The 22,195-nt window shown below is 42.2% G+C and overlaps 1 protein-coding gene across 1 annotated transcript in view; it reads left to right on the top strand.

The window, feature by feature from the left end:
- The first annotated feature begins 4,729 nt into the window (after window positions 1-4,729).
- The window catches only part of LOC133645460 (maturin-like), a 31,937-nt gene continuing 14,471 nt past the window's right edge, over window positions 4,730-22,195 (top strand). The window contains exon 1 of the mRNA XM_062040296.1: window positions 4,730-4,991. Coding sequence (XP_061896280.1) covers window positions 4,833-4,991 — 159 coding nt within the window. The 5' untranslated portion in view covers window positions 4,730-4,832. The remainder of the gene's footprint in view (window positions 4,992-22,195) is intronic.

Below are 22,195 nucleotides of genomic sequence, written 5' to 3'. Positions count from 1 at the left end.
ACACAATTGTGTCCCACATTGTTCACTTGCTCTCTGTCCTCGCCTACAAAACCAAAGAACTTAGGTGCAATGATAAGACACGGCGTAGCTGCCAAACATTACACCGACACCCAAATACCACATTTTCAATTGTTTAGGTTTAGCACATAGTTGTGTTAAACACATAACTATGGGCTGCACTTTAGACACCTGTAGGCTACAAGGAGCTAGCAGCTACACAACAGCTGAGCTAAAACGACACATTACACATTTAAGCATATCAAATAATTATAGTTGCTCATTACATACACAAAGTTGCCATGGCAGAAGTCTGATAGAAAGTATTCAGTAACAAACGTGTCCGCATCATTCGACTTTCTACAACATGAGCTTGACTTAATCAATTATTGGGGCCACCAGGTGTGGTAAAATTTCAAAATACTATTGATAAAGCATCCGCCATACGGGTAGTATTTTTCTAGTATTTGTGACAATATAAAATATAAGCATATTTAGTGGAGTTTGAGTTATTTGTGATATTGCTAAGGGGTCCCCTACCCTAACAACACCCCCCAGTGGACCACAGAGGCTAAAGAGACTATCATTGACTTCAAATATGACTTGTCCTCCGCTACTTGACTATTAGCTGACCTTTTTCTTAGATGTTTCTGAAAGTCATAGTATGACTAACACAGTCCTTTTTCAGAAACAGAAGGGGGTGAGTGAGGGTGGATACAGACTCCTTGGAACAAAATCGACAATAATCCGACTCTGACACATTCCATAGTTTTAACATTTTTCCCGTGGGTAAGAAGTTATAACTACATTTTAATTTGAAAATAACGATTTTACACATCGATAGTAGTTAAGTAGATCAAATTTAGAATAGGGAGGAGGTGAGGGTGAACCATGTATATATAGTCTTTGATTTCACTGATATGATCAATACGGTACAAGGGAAAAGGTACGTACTGACTTGTGTTGACAATCACAGTGGTTGGCCGGAAGCGACAACAACCTCAAAAGAGGATGCAATATCAGTAATTAAATTACTTGTGAATGACCTAGTACCCCGACATGGTTTCCCCAAAAAGATTAGGTCAGACAACGGCAACCATTTAAATAAAAAAAAATAAAAAAACTCACTTGGCCTTGGTCGAAAAGGCTTTCGGACTAGAACACAGGTTTGGGGTACCATCCTGAGTCCCAAGGTAAGGTTGAAAGGATGGACCAGAACATTGTGAAGTGAAGTGAATTACATTTATATAGCGCTTTTTCTCAAGTGACTCAAAGCGCTTTACATAGTGAAACCCAATATCTAAGTTACATTCAAACCAGTGTGGGTGGCACTGGGAGCAGGTGGGTAAAGTGTCTTGCCCAAGGACACAACGGCAGTGACTAGGATGGCGGAAGCGGGGATCGAACCTGCAACCCTCAAGTTGCTGGCACAGCCGCTCTACCAACCGAGCTATACCGCCCACATTAAAAACTAATTGGCTAAAATCTGTGCACAGACCAAATTTAATTGGATTGACATGTTGCAATTAGCGTTAATGATCATTCGAAGGTCCGTGAATAAAACTGTTTTACCGCCCTTTGAGTTTTTCACCCTATGAGCTGCATACAGGTCAGCCATTCACAGGACCAGCAGCCCCCCATGGAAGGAGGACTCAGCGTAAAACCAAAATGGTATTTTACACAAAAAATGCAGAATTTGTGTGCCAGTTCTTCTGTACAGATACGAGGATGACAGCCCGCCACTCCAGATTCCCTTCCGCCCGCTGAGAGGGTCAAGATCTAGGTCATCAAACGCAAGTGGACGGAGCCCAGGTGGACTGGTCCCTTCAAGGTCGTGGAACGGACGTCTCACGCCCTTCGACTAGCTGGTAAAGGGGACACCTGGTACCACCTCTCCCTCTACACTCCTGCTGAAGAACCTGACAGATTACCAGCGGATGTCATTGCTGACATCGCCACTACATCTGCCCCACTCGACCCCCCAGCAGCGCCTTTTGAGCCTGAGGCATTTGAAGAAGAACGGGAGCAGAAAACGACTCATTTTTAGTGTGTGTTACCGAGGTAACACATATAAGGGGTGATTGTGCTAGTAACCTCTCCCCCTCTAGGTCATAGAAGAGCGAGGCTTTAATTACACACACATAATCCTACAGCCCAGAAGACGACGGTGAGAGAGAGATCTTTTGGATAAGATCTGAAGGGGGATTGTGGATAATGCATATGTTTAAGAGTTATTTCTTTATTCATAATCATGTTTGAATCAGCTCATATTTTTCCATGTATACTCTGTATACCAGTTTCTCTTTGTCTTCAGATTGCCTGTTTAGACAGGGTCGTAAACCATCAGGAATGTGAACACAACCCCCAAGTCTCTCTTCTTATCAGTGTTGAGAGGAGGGGGGGGGGGGGGATGGGGGCTTTCTTTGTGTGAAAAGAGTTGCTTTTTCCTTTGGAATGCCAGATCAACTTGGGCTGCGCATTCGTATGTGTTGTTCGAGGCTGGTCTCTATTCTCAAATATTTGACAATAAATTACAAAATACCTATTCTGTGCTTGGTGGTACCTTTGAGTCAGTTTATATGTCATCTAAGGAACTTGGGACTGACCAGCGTTTTACATCCCACTTGGAGGAACATCTGGTCAAACGCAACAGTCTCCTCTCAATTGTTGTGTGTGGTGTTTGTGTCTCCTCTCAATTGTTGTGTGTGGTGTTTGTGTCTCCTCTCAATTGTTGTGTGTGGTGTTTGTGTCTCCTCTCAATTGTTGTGTGTGGTGTTTGTGTCTCCTCTCAATTGTTGTGTGTGGTGTTTGTGTCTCCTCTCAATTGTTGTGTGTGGTGTTTGTGTCTCCTCTCAATTGCTGTTTATTGCACTTCTGAGTGTTGCTGGTTTTGGAACTGGATTGCATTGTTATGGTATTGCTGTGTATTGTTTTGTTGGATTGATCAATTAAAAAAAATTAAAAATAAAAATGAAAAAATAAATACATTTTTTTAAAAAGTCGATTTTTTAAAAATAAGAATCGATTCTGAATCGCACAACGTGAGAATCGCGATTCGAATTCGAATCTATTTTTTCCCACACCCCTAGAAGTGCACATTATTTCCAGGCTCTCACATCAAACAATGTGGCGGGCCAGATGTGGCCCTCGGACCTTGACTTTGACACACATTATTTGCTCATCCCAGCCAAAAATCTTACTAACAATAATGAAATAGCTCTTCCTTCCCAGGAGCAATAAGATGGACGTGGGTATGTATAGAAGTTAAAAATGGCCGTGTCCCTGCCTGGATGTCTCCAAAGCAAATACCTTCTTTGTAGTTGCAATCCAGTCTTTGTTGTCCTGAAATGTACATCATGTAACAGTTCCTGTCCTGAAATGTACATCATGTAACAGTTCCTGTCCTGAAATGCACATCATGTAACAGTTCCTGTCCTAAAATGTACATCATGTAACAGTTCCTGTCCTGAAATGTACATCATGTAACAGTTCCTGTCCTGAAATGTACATCATGTAACAGTTCCTGTCCTGAAATGTACATCATGTAACAGTTCCTGTCCTGAAATGTACATCATGTAACAGTTCCTGTCCTGAAATGTACATCATGTAACAGTTCCTGTCCTGAAATGTACATCATGTGACAGTTCCCGCCACCACAGCCAACAACTTCAGGAGATGGTAACTTTTAAAAACAGGGCATTTGACAAGAAAAACATATTTCCCATACATTAGCCGCACCGCAGATATCCACCTTGTGAAATGGCTGATGTACTCAGAAATATACAGTAAAGGTTTATTTACATACCTTAAGCATTTCCAAACGGTGTCTGTAACACGGCAGTAAAACGGCTGATCAATCCAAATAGAAGTCACCGTACAAGCTAGCTCTCCCATCAGCTAAACAGTACAAGCTAGCTCTCCCATCAGCTAAACAGTGCAAGCTAGCTCTCCCATCAGCTAAACAGTGCAAGCTAGCTCTCCCATCAGCTAAACAGTGCAAGCTAGCTCTCCCATCAGCTAAACAGTACAAGCTAGCTCTCCCATCAGCTAAACAGTGCAAGCTAGCTCTCCCATCAGCTAAACAGTGCAAGCTAGCTCTCCCATCAGCTAAACAGTGCAAGCTAGCTCTCCCATCAGCTAAACAGACTCCAGAACTCCACGGTGACGTGAAACTGAAACTATACGAAAATAATGAATACTTATACAGTCACATGTAAACGTGTAGGTATATTAGCTAGGAGGAGGAGGAGAGATGCAGCATTAAACTAGGAGGAGGAGGAGGAGGAGGAGAGATGCAGCATTAAACTAGGAGGAGGAGGAGGAGGAGGAGAGATGCAGCATTAAACTAGGAGGAGGAGGAGGAGGAGAGATGCAGCATTAAACTAGGAGGAGGAGGAGGAGAGATGCAGCATTAAACTAGGAGGAGGAGGAGGAGGAGGAGAGATGCAGCATTAAACTAGGAGGAGGAGGAGGAGGAGAGATGCAGCATTACACTAGGAGGAGGAGGAGGAGGAGAGATGCAGCATTAAAGGAGGAGGAGGAGGAGAGATGCAGCATTAAAGGAGGAGGAGGAGGAGGAGAGATGCAGCATTAAAGGAGGAGGAGGAGGAGAGATGCAGCATTAAAGGAGGAGGAGGAAGAGGAGAGATGCAGCATTAAAGGAGGAGGAGGAAGAGGAGAGATGCAGCATTAGAGATGCAGCATTAAACTGCTCGTCCTCTTTGTCTCTTCTTCTTCTACGTGGAGCAGCGGGCGTGCGGGAAAGACGGGAGGAGGCGGGAGGAGGGGGGGCCTACGGGAGGAGGAGGGGGGGGGGGCCTACGGGAGAAGCGAGGATGGAGTTCAAGCATCTGGTGGAGGCGGCTGAGAAGTGGTGCTCCGGCAACCCCTTCGACCTCATCTTCGCCGAGGAGGACGACGAGAGGCGGCTGGACTTCTACGCCGAGCCTGGCGTGTCTTTCTACGTGCTGTGTCCTAGCGGTACCGACACTTTCGTGAGTGGACCTCATTCTATGTCTTTCTACGTGCCGTGCTGTGTCCCAGCGGTACCGACACTTTCGTGAGTGGACCTCATTCTATGTCTTTCTACGTGCCGTGCTGTGTCCCAGCGGTACCGACACTTTCGTGAGTGGACCTCATTCTATGCACCATCCATCATATGTCACGATTGCACCGTCAAAATAAAAGCCTCTGGTTCTGCTGATGATGTTGGAGGTTGATGCAGCATCCCCTCCTCCACCTTCATCCTGGGATTATGTGTGCTGCAGTGGTGGTGATCAGACCCGCCCAGCTTAGTGACACGTGGACTTTAGTGCACTTACACATGCACATCTTGGCACACTTTAGTGCACTTACACATGCACATCTTGGCACACTTTAGTGCACTTACACATGGACATCTTGGCACACTTTAGTGCACTTACACATGGACATATTGGCACACTTTAGTGCACTTACACATGGACATCTTGGCACACTTTAGTGCACTTACACATGGACATCTTGGCACACTTTAGTGCACTTACACATGGACATCTTGGCACACTTTAGTGCACCTACACATGCACATCTTGGCACACTTTAGTGCACTTACACATGCACATCTTGGCACACTTTAGTGCACTTACACATGGACATCTTGGCACACTTTAGTGCACTTACACATGCACATCTTGGCACACTTTAGTGCACTTACACATGGACATCTTGGCACACTTTAGTGCACTTACACATGGACATATTGGCACACTTTAGTGCACTTACACATGGACATCTTGGCACACTTTAGTGCACTTACACATGGACATCTTGGCACACTTTAGTGCACTTACACATGGACATCTTGGCACACTTTAGTGCACTTACACATGCACATCTTGGCACACTTTAGTGCACTTACACATGGACATCTTGGCACACTTTAGTGCACTTACACATGGACATATTGGCACACTTTAGTGCACTTACACATGGACATCTTGGCACACTTTAGTGCACTTACACATGGACATCTTGGCACACTTTAGTGCACTTACACATGGACATCTTGGCACACTTTAGTGCACTTACACATGGACATCTTGGCACACTTTAGTGCACTTACACATGGACATCTTGGCACACTTTAGTGCACTTACACATGGACATCTTGGCACACTTTAGTGCACTTACACATGGACATCTTGGCACACTTTAGTGCACTTACACATGCACATCTTGGCACACTTTAGTGCACTTACACATGGACATCTTGGCACACTTTAGTGCACTTACACATGGACATCTTGGTACACTTTAGTGCACTTACACATGCACATCTTGGCACACTTTAGTGCACTTACACATGGACATCTTGGCACACTTTAGTGCACTTACACATGGACATCTTGGCACACTTTAGTGCACTTACACATGGACATCTTGGCACACTTTAGTGCACTTACACATGGACATCTTGGCATACTTTAGTGCACTTACACATGGACATCTTGGCACACTTTAGTGCACTTACACATGCACATCTTGGCACACTTTAGTGCACTTACACATGGACATCTTGGCACACTTTAGTGCCAGATAAAAGACATGTACTCATTGAAAAATGACAATAACGCTCTTTTTTTGCCATACTGATGTAGTACAGTTCTAGTTAAACAAACAAAAAGGCAGATACATCTATAAATATGGGTGGAACCCTACTTGATGTTATACTGTGACAGTACTCACTATTTGCCAGTGTTGAGGGGTGTACAGTACCATACATGAATTGTGACAGTACTCACTATTTGCCAGTGTTGAGGAGTGTACAGTACCATACATGAATTGTGACAGTACTCACTATTTGCCAGTGTTGAGGGGTGTACAGTACCATACATGAATTGTGACAGTACTCACTATTTGCCAGTGTTGAGGAGTGTACAGTACCATACATGAATTGTGACAGTACTCACTATTTGCCAGTGTTGAGGAGTGTACAGTACCATACATGAATTGTGACAGTACTCACTATTTGCCAGTGTTGAGGGGTGTACAGTACCATACATGAATTGTGACAGTACTCACTATTTGCCAGTGTTGAGGAGTGTACAGTACCATACATGAATTGTGACAGTACTCACTATTTGCCAGTGTTGAGGAGTGTACAGTACCATACATGAATTGTGACAGTACTCACTATTTGCCAGTGTTGAGGGGTGTACAGTACCATACATGAATTGTGACAGTACTCACTATTTGCCAGTGTTGAGGAGTGTACAGTACCATACATGAATTGTGACAGTACTCACTATTTGCCAGTGTTGAGGGGTGTACAGTACCATACATGAATTGTGACAGTACTCACTATTTGCCAGTGTTGAGGAGTGTACAGTACCATACATGAATTGTGACAGTACTCACTATTTGCCAGTGTTGAGGAGTGTACAGTACCATACATGAATTGTGACAGTACTCACTATTTGCCAGTGTTGAGGAGTGTACAGTACCATACATGAATTGTGACAGTACTCACTATTTGCCAGTGTTGAGGGGTGTACAGTACCATACATGAATTGTGACAGTACTCACTATTTGCCAGTGTTGAGGAGTGTACAGTACCATACATGAAGTTTGCACCCACCCTGGTTTTACTGTCAAGGCATTCACATCTAATGCATGCTCATTGCTGCAGGCCCACACACACACACACACACACACACACACACACACACACACACACACACACACACACACACACACACACCCACACACACACACACACACACACACACACACACACACACACACACACACACACACACACACACACACACCATCAAGTCAGTCAGCTCCAATAAGTGTCTCCCTAGCAGCAAGTCCTCCAAGCACCGCCTCTAAAAGATGCTGTTGTGCTACCTTTTGCCGCATCAGAGCCGTAGTTCAAGTGAAAGTACCACTGATAGTCACACACACACTAAGTGTGGCCAAATTATTCTCTGCATTTGACCCATCACCCTTGTTCGCCCCCTGGGAGGTGAGGGGAGCAGTGAGCAGCAGCGGTGGCCGTGCCCAGGAATCATTTTTGGTGATTTAACCCCCAATTCCAAGCCTTGATGCTGAGTGCCAAGCAGGGAGGTAATGGCTCCCATTGTTATAGTCTTTGGTATGACTCGGCCGGGGTTTGAACTCACAACCTACCCATCTCAGGGCGGACCCTCTAACCACTAGACCACTAACACAACCTACCCATCTCAGGGCGGACACTCTAACCACTAGACCACTAACACAACCTACCCATCTCAGGGCGGACACTCTAACCACTAGACCACTAACACAACCTACCCATCTCAGGGCGGACACTCTAACCACTAGACCACTAACACAACCTACCCATCTCAGGGCGGACACTCTAACCACTAGACCACTAACACAACCTACCCATCTCAGGGCAGACACTCTAACCACTAGACCACTAACACAACCTACCCATCTCAGGGCGGACACTCTAACCACTAGACCACTAACACAACCTACCCATCTCAGGGCGGACACTCTAACCACTAGACCACTAACACAACCTACCCATCTCAGGGCGGACACTCTAACCACTAGACCACTAACACAACCTACCCATCTCAGGGCGGACACTCTAACCACTAGACCACTAACACAACCTACCCATCTCAGGGCGGACACTCTAACCACTAGACCACTAACACAACCTACCCATCTCAGGGCGGACACTCTAACCACTAGACCACTAACACAACCTACCCATCTCAGGGCGGACACTCTAACCACTAGACCACTAACACAGCCTACCCATCTCAGGGCGGACACTCTAACCACTAGACCACTAACACAACCTACCCATCTCAGGGCGGACACTCTAACCACTAGACCACTAACACAACCTACCCATCTCAGGGCAGACACTCTAACCACTAGACCACTAACACAACCTACCCATCTCAGGGCAGACCCTCTAACCACTAGACCACTAACACAACCTACCCATCTCAGGGCAGACACTCTAACCACTAGACCACTAACACAACCTACCCATCTCAGGGCAGACACTCTAACCACTAGACCACTAACACAACCTACCCATCTCAGGGCGGACCCTCTAACCACTAGACCACTAACACAACCTACCCATCTCAGGGCGGACACTCTAACCACTAGACCACTAACACAACCTACCCATCTCAGGGCGGACACTCTAACCACTAGACCACTAACACAACCTACCCATCTCAGGGCGGACACTCTAACCACTAGACCACTAACACAACCTACCCATCTCAGGGCGGACCCTCTAACCACTAGACCACTAACACAACCTACCCATCTCAGGGCGGACACTCTAACCCAGGGGTCACCAACCTTTTTGAAACCAAGGGCTACTTCTTGGGTACTGATTAATGCGAAGGGCTACCAGTTTGATACACACTTAAATAAATTGCCAGAAGTAGCCAATTTGCTCAATATACCTTTAACTCTGTTATTATTAATACTTAATGATATTTATCTTTGTGGAAACACTGATCATCTTAATGATTTCTCACAATAAATATATATAGAAACAGATAAATATCAATATGCAACACTTTATTTTTATATTTTCTCTAAGTGCACATTTTTCAAATTGAACATTTTCAAATGATCACTTCTAAGACAGTCTTGTGAAATCACAATATCCCATTTTAACTAGCTAGCCACTAACATTGTTTAACAAATCATGAATTACTTTGCACCATGTTTGTACAAATAATAACTCATATAAAATACAAAAGTAAACTCTCAAATTTTTAAATCATGTCACACTTTGAACTGGACACCAAATCTGTTATCTGTTTCTTTGTCAGTTAGTGGGAAGCCTGGCATTGCATGCTGTTAACTAGTGTGTTGTACTCTGGTGTGTAACTTGACACTGCAACTCTGAGTGAGTCTTGCAGATGTGCATCAGTGAGGCGTGTTCTGTGTTTGTTCTTGATGAAGTTCATGTCAGAAAAGTCTGATTCACAAAGATAAGATTTTTCCTCATTGTTTGCGGAACCTTCTTAATCTTTTGGACATATTTTCACAGCAATCTGGCCTTAAGCTTAATTATGATAAATGTAAAATGTTAAGGATCGGAAATCTAAAGGGAACGTCCTTTCGAATGGAATGCAAAGTGCCTGTTTTGTGGACAGATGGACCAGTTAACATACTTGGTGTTGTTGTCCCAGAAAATCTGGAAGATCTAGGCTCAGTAAATTATGATAATCGACTAAGAAAGCTGGACAAAATTATGCAATTATGGAAAGGGAAATCCCTAACCTTGTATGGTAAAATGTCTATTGCCAACTCGTTAATTATTCCTCAATTTATTTATTTGTTTTTGTCATTACCAGCTCCATCACAAAACTTTTTTAAGATTTATGAGTGGAGGGTCTTCGATTTTGTTTGGAACGGCAAACCAGAAAAGATTAAAAGACAGGTTTTGTACAAAGAGTATGAATATGGGGGCCTGAAACTTCTCAACCTTGAAGCTATGTGTCTGTCTTTAAAAGCATCAATTGTTCCAAAGATGTATTTAAACATTGAGTGGTACACAAATGTCCTGTTGGACAAAAAACATGTACTGTATCAAAAGAAATTGTATCCTTTTTTACAAGTGATCCCCTCCCAGAGAGTCTGCTGGGAAACATGGCGGGGTTCATAAAGGAAACAATCCACTCATAGTGGTGTTTTCAATTTTATGTGCCAGAAAAAAGAGACGATATTTTGCAGCAGTTAATATGGATGAACTCTAATATTGTAATAGATGGAAAGCCTTTCTTTTGGAAAAATATGTTTGAAAGAGGAATCATTTTTGTCAATGATATTATCAATGAGAATGGTAAAATTATGAAGTATGATGAATTTAGAGCTATGTATGGTGATGCTTGCTCAAGCTTTTCATTTTATCAACTAACTGGAGTAATTGGGTAAAGATGGAAACAAATAATTAATTATGGAACTACTAAATTATTAGTTTGTAAACCTCTAATAAGAAATTCTAGTTGGCGAAAAGGAACTAAAATAAATAGAAAAAGATATAATTTTTATTTAATAAAGAAATCTTTGAAGGCTGCCTCATACAACACAAATGGAAAATGGGAGGACTTTTTTGACTGCCTGTTGCCATGGGATGCCATATTCAAACTAATCTATAAAACCACTATCGATGTGCAAAATCGTTATTTTCAAATTAAAATTATTTATAACTTCTTACCCACAGGGAAAATGTTAAAATTAGGGAATATGACAGAGTCAGATGATTGCCCATTTTGTTGTCAGGAGCCTGAATCCACCCTGCATTTGTTTTGGTATTGTCATATTGTGTCTTTGTTTTGGGTGGAAGTTGAAAAAATGTGTTTAAGGATTGGTTTGTTTATGAAGCTTAATGTGGTTTCTGTTATTTTAGGAGAGTTCATTGACAATCATGATTTAGTCAATTTAATTATAGTACTCGGTAAAATGTTTATTTTTAAGGCCAAAAACAGATATTCACTTAGTATTACTTTCTTTAAAACATTTATTCAGTATTTTCTAACTTTAGAAAGTTACATGGTTGAAAACGATAATGATGCCAAAAAACATTAAAAAAAAGATGAGAAGTCCTCAAAGGCTTATTTTGAAAGTATAATTATGTTTATAGATTATATGATATCTGTTGTTGTGTTCCCTAATTTGAGTGACCTGGACATAATCTGGACTGTACATAAATGCTTATTTTGAAAATGTAATTTTGTTTATAAATTATATGCAATCTGTTGTGTTCCCTAATTTTTTTCTGTGTACATGAATGAAGGTGTGTGTTGCTGAGTCCGACTTGGACATTATCTGGACTGGGCCTGGTTTAAAAAACCCTTTAAACAAATCTAATTTCATTGAAAACCTGGTCTGTTGAAGATAAGGCCCTTTTTTAAAAAATAAAATAAAATGAGATAAATAAATAAAAAACATTTTCTTGGATAAAAAAGAAAGTAAAACAATATAAAAATAATTACATAAAAAATAGTAATTAATGAAAATGTTAGTGGACCAGCAGCCTATACAATCATGTGTGCTTCAGGGACTGTGTCCCTTGCAGATGTGTTGTCTATGTTGTGGGAACCAGAATATTGGTAGCAGAAAGAAATAACCCCTTTTGTGTGAGTGGGTGTGGATGAGTGTGCATGGGGGAGGTTGTTTGGGTTGATGCACTGATTGAAAGTGTATCTTGTGTTTTTTCTATGTAGATTTAATTTTTTTTTTTTAATTTTTTTTAATTTTTTTTATTTTTTTTTAAATGTTTTTAATTTTTTTTTTTTTTAGAACAGGCCCGCGGGCGACTCATCTGGTCCTTACGGGCGACCTGGTGCCCGCGGGCACCGCGTTGGTGACCCCTGCTCTAACCACTAGACCACTAACACAACCTACCCATCTCAGGGCAGACACTCTAACCACTAGACCACTAACACAACCTACCCATCTCAGGGCGGACCCTCTAACCACTAGACCACTAACACAACCTACCCATCTCAGGGCAGACACTCTAACCACTAGACCACTAACACAACCTACCCATCTCAGGGCGGACACTCTAACCACTAGACCACTAACACAACCTACCCATCTCAGGGCAGACACTCTAACCACTAGACCACTAACACAACCTACCCATCTCAGGGCGGACACTCTAACCACTAGACCACTAACACAACCTACCCATCTCAGGGCAGACACTCTAAACACTAGACCACTAACACAACCTACCCATCTCAGGGCGGACACTCTAACCACTAGACCACTAACACAACCTACCCATCTCAGGGCGGACACTCTAACCACTAGGCCACTAACACCACCTACCCATCTCAGGGCAGACACTCTAACCACTAGACCACTAACACCACCTACCCATCTCAGGGCAGACACTCTAACCACTAGACCACTAACACCACCTACCCATCTCAGGGCAGACACTCTAACCACTAGGCCACTAACACCACCTACCCATCTCAGGGCAGACACTCTAACCACTAGACCACTAACACAACCTACTCATCTCAGGGCAGACACTCTAACCACTAGACCACTAACACAACCTACCCATCTCAGGGCAGACACTCTAACCACTAGACCACTAACACAACCTACCCATCTCAGGGCAGACACTCTAACCACTAGACCACTAACACAACCTACCCATCTCAGGGCGGACACTCTAACCACTAGACCACTAACACAACCTACCCATCTCAGGGCAGACACTCTAACCACTAGACCACTAACACAACCTACCCATCTCAGGGTGGACACTCTAACCACTAGACCACTAACACAACCTACCCATCTCAGGGCAGACACTCTAAACACTAGACCACTAACACAACCTACCCATCTCAGGGCGGACACTCTAACCACTAGACCACTAACACAACCTACCCATCTCAGGGCGGACACTCTAACCACTAGGCCACTAACACCACCTACCCATCTCAGGGCAGACACTCTAACCACTAGACCACTAACACCACCTACCCATCTCAGGGCAGACACTCTAACCACTAGACCACTAACACAACCTACCCATCTCAGGGCAGACACTCTAACCACTAGGCCACTAACACCACCTACCCATCTCAGGGCAGACACTCTAACCACTAGACCACTAACACCACCTACCCATCTCAGGGCAGACACTCTAACCACTAGGCCACTAACACAACCTACCCATCTCAGGGCAGACACTCTAACCACTAGACCACTAACACAACCTACTCATCTCAGGGCAGACACTCTAACCACTAGACCACTAACACAACCTACCCATCTCAGGGCAGACACTCTAACCACTAGACCACTAACACAACCTACCCATCTCAGGGCAGACACTCTAACCACTAGACCACTAACACAACCTACCCATCTCAGGGCAGACACTCTAACCACTAGACCACTAACACAACCTACCCATCTCAGGGCAGACACTCTAACCACTAGGCCACTAACAGAAGATCCAGCATTGATCCACCTGTATCGCAAGAAAACTTTTATTCACTTTGTCCATACATGCAGCACTCCTCCACTGTCACATGTCATGTATTACATGCAGCACTCCTCCACTGTCACATGTCATGTATTACATGCAGCACTCCTCCACTGTCACATGTCATGTATTACATGCAGCACTCCTCCACTGTCACATGTCATGTATTACATGCAGCACTCCTCCACTGTCACATGTCATGTATTACATGCAGCACTCCTCCACTGTCACATGTCATGTATTACATGCATACAACAGTTATAGCCACATTAGCATGTGCGCTACAGTGCTAACAATACACTTACATTTGAACAGCAAGATAATTAGCAAGTCAGTAAAGTGGAATGTTTGATCAAGTGAAATGAGTCAAGCACAGAACAATGGCAATTATTAACCTATTTATTATTAACCATCTGGAATGGACTTATGCTGTCTTTAAGTTGAAGGGGAGTGTAATTGTTTTTTTGGTGACACGTAGTGGCCACAACAATTCATGAAGTTAAGCTCAGGATGCAGTAAATTGAATGATGCGGACACGTTTGTTACTGGATACTTTCTAATAGGCTTCTGCCTTGGAGATTTTGTATGTGTAAGTAATATGCAACTATACTTATTGTAATATTTGTTTATATTGACACTGCACTATTATTTAATGATTGTTACGTATGTCTAGCTTGTGTGCTATTGTGTGCTTAGCTGTTGTGTAGCTCCTAGTAGCCTATAGCCTAGCATGTTTACCTTTTGTATAAGACTTTCATATAATAGAAGAAAGTGGACAGCTTTGCACAAGTAGCACTGCTTGTATCGCACATGATATCACACACAAGTAAGTAGCACTGCTTGTATCGCACATTTTACATACAAGCTGAGATCATCTGATACTTGGGTTTTTTTGTGGATGTCGCATCGATATTCAATATCACGATCAGATGGGGACACCCATACTATTGACTGAAGAAAAACAAAATGTCTGTCACTAACAGACGGATAGTTGGCACACTTTAAGATGTGTAGCGAAGCCTGCCTTATATATATTTTTTATTTTAATAAACAAAGCTATTGTCTGTGAAGTCCTGGACGTACAATATATATAAGGTTGTATCTAGCTAGGGACATGTATCATGTCCATGTCGCCACCAGAGAGCACCTCTGCCAACACAACACAACAAACCCTCAACTATTACAACCTGCAGGCAAGTTTTGGTTATGCAGATCATATGATACCAGTTTTGTAATGTTTCACTTCTCTCTGTCTATGTTTAATGAAGGGACTGTGTAGTGCTGTCATGTTAAACTCAACAAATATTCTGTGGAAATGTTTTTTCTTCAAATGGACCTCATTGTGTTGCCTAATAAACACTCACTGGACACTTATTGGTATAAAGATTATGTTAGACCCACTATGGACTGGACTCTCACTATTATGTTAGACCCACTATGGACTGGACTCTCACACTATTATGTTAGACCCACTATGGACTGGACTCTCACTATTATGTTAGATCCACTATGGACTGGACTCTCACACTATTATGTTAGATCCACTATGGACTGGACTCTCACACTATTATGTTAGATCCACTATGGACTGGACTCTCACACTATTATATTAGATCCACTATGGACTGGTATCTCACACTATTATGTTAGATCCACTATGGACTGGACTCTCACTATTATGTTAGATCCACTATGGACTGGACTCTCACACTATTATGTTAGACCCACTATGGACTGGACTCTCACACTATTATGTTAGATCCACTATGGACTGGACTCTCACACTATTATGTTAGATCCACTATGGACTGGACTCTCACTATTATGTTAGATCCACTATGGACTGGACTCTCACTATTATGTTAGACCCACTATGGACTGGACTCTCACACTATTATGTTAGACCCACTATGGACTGGACTCTCACTATTATGTTAGATCCACTATGGACTGGACTCTCACACTATTATGTTAGATCCACTATGGACTGGACTCTCACACTATTATGTTAGATCCACTATGGACTGGACTCTCACACTATTATATTAGATCCACTATGGACTGGTATCTCACACTATTATGTTAGATCCACTATGGACTGGACTCTCACTATTATGTTAGATCCACTATGGACTGGACTCTCACACTATTATGTTAGATCCACTATGGACTGGACTCTCACTATTATGTCAGATCCACTATGGACTGGACACTCACTATTATGTTAGATCCACTATGGACTGGACTCTCACTATTATGTTAGATCCACTATGGACTGGACTCTCACACTATTATGTTAGACCCACTATGGACTGGACTCTCACTATTATGTTAGATCCACTATGGACTGGACTCTCACACTATTATGTTAGATCCACTATGGACTGGACTCTCACTATTATGTTAGACCCACTATGGACTGGACTCTCTCTATTATGTTAGACCCACTATGGACTGGACTCTCACACTATTATGTTAGACCCACTATGGACTGGACTCTCACACTATTATGTTAGATCCACTATGGACTGGACTCTCACACTATTATGTTAGATCCACTATGGACTGGACTCTCACTATTATGTTAGATCCACTATGGACTGGACTCTCACACTATTATGTTAGATCCACTATGGACTGGACTCTCACACTATTATGTTAGACCCACTATGGACTGGACTCTCACTATTATGTTAGATCCACTATGGACTGGACTCTCACACTATTATGTTAGATCCACTATGGACTGGACTCTCACACTATTATGTTAGATCCACTATGGACTGGACTCTCACACTATTATATTAGATCCACTATGGACTGGTATCTCACACTATTATGTTAGATCCACTATGGACTGGACTCTCACTATTATGTTAGATCCACTATGGACTGGACTCTCACACTATTATGTTAGATCCACTATGGACTGGACTCTCACACTATTATGTTAGATCCACTATGGACTGGACTCTCACACTATTATGTTAGATCCACTATGGACTGGACTCTCACTATTATGTTAGATCCACTATGGACTGGACTCTCACACTATTATGTTAGATCCACTATGGACTGGACTCTCACTATTATGTCAGATCCACTATGGACTGGACACTCACTATTATGTTAGATCCACTATGGACTGGACTCTCACTATTATGTTAGATCCACTATGGACTGGACTCTCACTATTACGTTAGATCCACTATGGACTGGACTCTCACTATTATGTTAGATCCACTATGGACTGGACTCTCACACTATTATGTTAGATCCACTATGGACTGGACTCTCACTATTATGTTAGACCCACTATGGACTGGACTCTCTCTATTATGTTAGACCCACTATGGACTGGACTCTCACACTATTATGTTAGACCCACTATGGACTGGACTCTCACACTATTATGTTAGATCCACTATGGACTGGACTCTCACACTATTATGTTAGATCCACTATGGACTGGACTCTCACTATTATGTTAGATCCACTATGGACTGGACTCTCACACTATTATGTTAGATCCACTATGGACTGGACTCTCACACTATTATGTTAGATCCACTATGGACTGGACTCTCACACTATTATGTTAGATCCACTATGGACTGGACTCTCACTATTATGTTAGATCCACTATGGACTGGACTCTCACACTATTATGTTAGATCCACTATGGACTGGACTCTCACACTATTATGTTAGATCCACTATGGACTGGACTCTCACTATTATGTTAGATCCACTATGGACTGGACTCTCACACTATTATATTAGATCCACTATGGACTGGACTCTCACTATTATGTTAGATCCACTATGGACTGGACTCTCACTATTATGTTAGACCCACTATGGACTGGACTCTCACACTATTATGTTAGACCCACTATGGACTGGACTCTCACTATTATGTTAGATCCACTATGGACTGGACTCTCACACTATTATGTTAGATCCACTATGGACTGGACTCTCACACTATTATGTTAGATCCACTATGGACTGGACTCTCACACTATTATATTAGATCCACTATGGACTGGTATCTCACACTATTATGTTAGATCCACTATGGACTGGACTCTCACTATTATGTTAGATCCACTATGGACTGGACTCTCACACTATTATGTTAGATCCACTATGGACTGGACTCTCACACTATTATGTTAGATCCACTATGGACTGGACTCTCACACTATTATGTTAGATCCACTATGGACTGGACTCTCACTATTATGTTAGATCCACTATGGACTGGACTCTCACACTATTATGTTAGATCCACTATGGACTGGACTCTCACTATTATGTCAGATCCACTATGGACTGGACACTCACTATTATGTTAGATCCACTATGGACTGGACTCTCACTATTATGTTAGATCCACTATGGACTGGACTCTCACTATTACGTTAGATCCACTATGGACTGGACTCTCACTATTATGTTAGATCCACTATGGACTGGACTCTCACACTATTATGTTAGATCCACTATGGACTGGACTCTCACTATTATGTTAGACCCACTATGGACTGGACTCTCTCTATTATGTTAGACCCACTATGGACTGGACTCTCACACTATTATGTTAGACCCACTATGGACTGGACTCTCACACTATTATGTTAGATCCACTATGGACTGGACTCTCACACTATTATGTTAGATCCACTATGGACTGGACTCTCACTATTATGTTAGATCCACTATGGACTGGACTCTCACACTATTATGTTAGATCCACTATGGACTGGACTCTCACACTATTATGTTAGATCCACTATGGACTGGACTCTCACACTATTATGTTAGATCCACTATGGACTGGACTCTCACTATTATGTTAGATCCACTATGGACTGGACTCTCACACTATTATGTTAGATCCACTATGGACTGGACTCTCACACTATTATGTTAGATCCACTATGGACTGGACTCTCACTATTATGTTAGATCCACTATGGACTGGACTCTCACACTATTATGTTAGATCCACTATGGACTGGACTCTCACTATTATGTTAGATCCACTATGGACTGGACTCTCACACTATTATGTTAGATCCACTATGGACTGGACTCTCACACTATTATGTTAGATCCACTATGGACTGGACTCTCACACTATTATGTTAGATCCACTATGGACTGGACTCTCACACTATTATGTTAGATCCACTATGGACTGGACTCTCACTATTATGTTAGATCCACTATGGACTGGACTCTCACACTATTATGTTAGATCCACTATGGACTGGACTCTCACTATTATGTCAGATCCACTATGGACTGGACTCTCACTATTATGTTAGATCCACTATGGACTGGACTCTCACTATTATGTTAGATCCACTATGGACTGGACTCTCACTATTATGTTAGATCCACTATGGACTGGACTCTCACACTATTATGTTAGATCCACTATGGACTGGACTCTCACTATTATGTTAGATCCACTATGGACTGGACTCTCACACTATTATGTTAGATCCACTATGGACTGGACTCTCACTATTATGTCAGATCCACTATGGACTGGACTCTCACTATTATGTTAGATCCACTATGGACTGGACTCTCACTATTATGTTAGATCCACTATGGACTGGACTCCCACTATTACGTTAGATCCACTATGGACTGGACTCTCACTATTATGTTAGATCCACTATGGACTGGACTCTCACACTATTATGTTAGATCCACTATGGACTGGACTCTCACTATTATGTTAGACCCACTATGGACTGGACTCTCTCTATTATGTTAGACCCACTATGGACTGGACTCTCACACTATTATGTTAGACCCACTATGGACTGGACTCTCACTATTATGTTAGATCCACTATGGACTGGACTCTCACACTATTATGTTAGATCCACTATGGACTGGACTCTCACACTATTATGTTAGATCCACTATGGACTGGACTCTCACTATTATGTTAGATCCACTATGGACTGGACTCTCACACTATTATATTAGATCCACTATGGACTGGACTCTCACACTATTATGTTAGATCCACTATGGACTGGACTCTCACTATTATGTTAGATCCACTATGGACTGGACTCTCACACTATTATGTTAGATCCACTATGGACTGGACTCTCACACTATTATGTTAGATCCACTATGGACTGGACTCTCACACTATTATGTTAGATCCACTATGGACTGGACTCTCACACTATTATGTTAGATCCACTATGGACTGGACTCTCACTATTATGTTAGATCCACTATGGACTGGACTCTCACACTATTATGTTAGATCCACTATGGACTGGACTCTCACTATTATGTCAGATCCACTATGGACTGGACTCTCACTATTATGTTAGATCCACTATGGACTGGACTCTCACTATTATGTTAGATCCACTATGGACTGGACTCTCACTATTATGTTAGATCCACTATGGACTGGACTCTCACTATTATATTAGATCCACTATGGACTGGACTCTCACACTATTATGTTAGATCCAGTATGGACTGGACTCTCACTATTATGTTAGATCCACTATGGACTGGACTCTCACTATTATGTTCGATCCACTATGGACTGGACTCTCACTATTATGTTAGATCCACTATGGACTGGACTCTCACACTATTATGTTAGATCCACTATGGACTGGACTCTCACTATTATGTTAGATCCACTATGGACTGGACTCTCACACTATTATGTTAGATCCACTATGGACTGGACTCTCACACTATTATGTTAGATCCACTATGGACTGGACTCTCACACTATTATGTTAGATCCACTATGGACTGGACTCTCACTATTATGTTAGATCCACTATGGACTGGACTCTCACTATTATGTTAGATCCACTATGGACTGGACTCTCACTATTATGTTAGATCCACTATTGACTGGACTCTCACACTATTATGTTAGATCCACTATGGACTGGACTCTCACTATTATGTTAGATCCACTATGGACTGGACTCTCACACTATTATGTTAGATCCACTATGGACTGGACTCTCACTATTATGTCAGATCCACTATGGACTGGACTCTCACTATTATGTTAGATCCACTATGGACTGGACTCTCACTATTATGTTAGATCCACTATGGACTGGACTCTCACTATTATGTTAGATCCACTATGGACTGGACTCTCACACTATTATGTTAGATCCACTATGGACTGGACTCTCACTATTATGTTAGATCCACTATGGACTGGACTCTCACTATTATGTTAGATCCACAATAGACTGGACTCTCACTATTATGTTAGATCCACTATGGACTGGACTCTCACACTATTATGTTAGATCCACTATGGACTGGACTCTCACTATTATGTTAGATCCACTATGGACTGGACTCTCACACTATTATGTTAGATCCACTATGGACTGGACTCTCACACTATTATGTTAGATCCACTATGGACTGGACTCTCACTATTATGTTAGATCCACTATGGACTGGACTCTCACACTATTATATTAGATCCACTATGGACTGGACTCTCACACTATTATGTTAGATCCACTATGGACTGGACTCTCACTATTATGTTAGATCCACTATGGACTGGACTCTCACACTATTATGTTAGATCCACTATGGACTGGACTCTCACTATTATGTTAGACCCACTATGGACTGGACTCTCTCTATTATGTTAGACCCACTATGGACTGGACTCTCACACTATTATGTTAGACCCACTATGGACTGGACTCTCACTATTATGTTAGATCCACTATGGACTGGACTCTCACACTATTATGTTAGATCCACTATGGACTGGACTCTCACACTATTATGTTAGATCCACTATGGACTGGACTCTCACTATTATGTTAGATCCACTATGGACTGGACTCTCACACTATTATATTAGATCCACTATGGACTGGACTCTCACACTATTATGTTAGATCCACTATGGACTGGACTCTCACTATTATGTTAGATCCACTATGGACTGGACTCTCACACTATTATGTTAGATCCACTATGGACTGGACTCTCACACTATTATGTTAGATCCACTATGGACTGGACTCTCACACTATTATGTTAGATCCACTATGGACTGGACTCTCACACTATTATGTTAGATCCACTATGGACTGGACT

The sequence above is a fragment of the Entelurus aequoreus genome, unplaced genomic scaffold (assembly GCF_033978785.1).
Source record: "Entelurus aequoreus isolate RoL-2023_Sb unplaced genomic scaffold, RoL_Eaeq_v1.1 HiC_scaffold_112, whole genome shotgun sequence".
NCBI lineage: Eukaryota > Metazoa > Chordata > Actinopteri > Syngnathiformes > Syngnathidae > Entelurus > Entelurus aequoreus.
The sequence above is the reverse complement of the archived record's forward strand: the minus strand, read 5'-3'. Positions and strand labels throughout refer to the sequence as shown.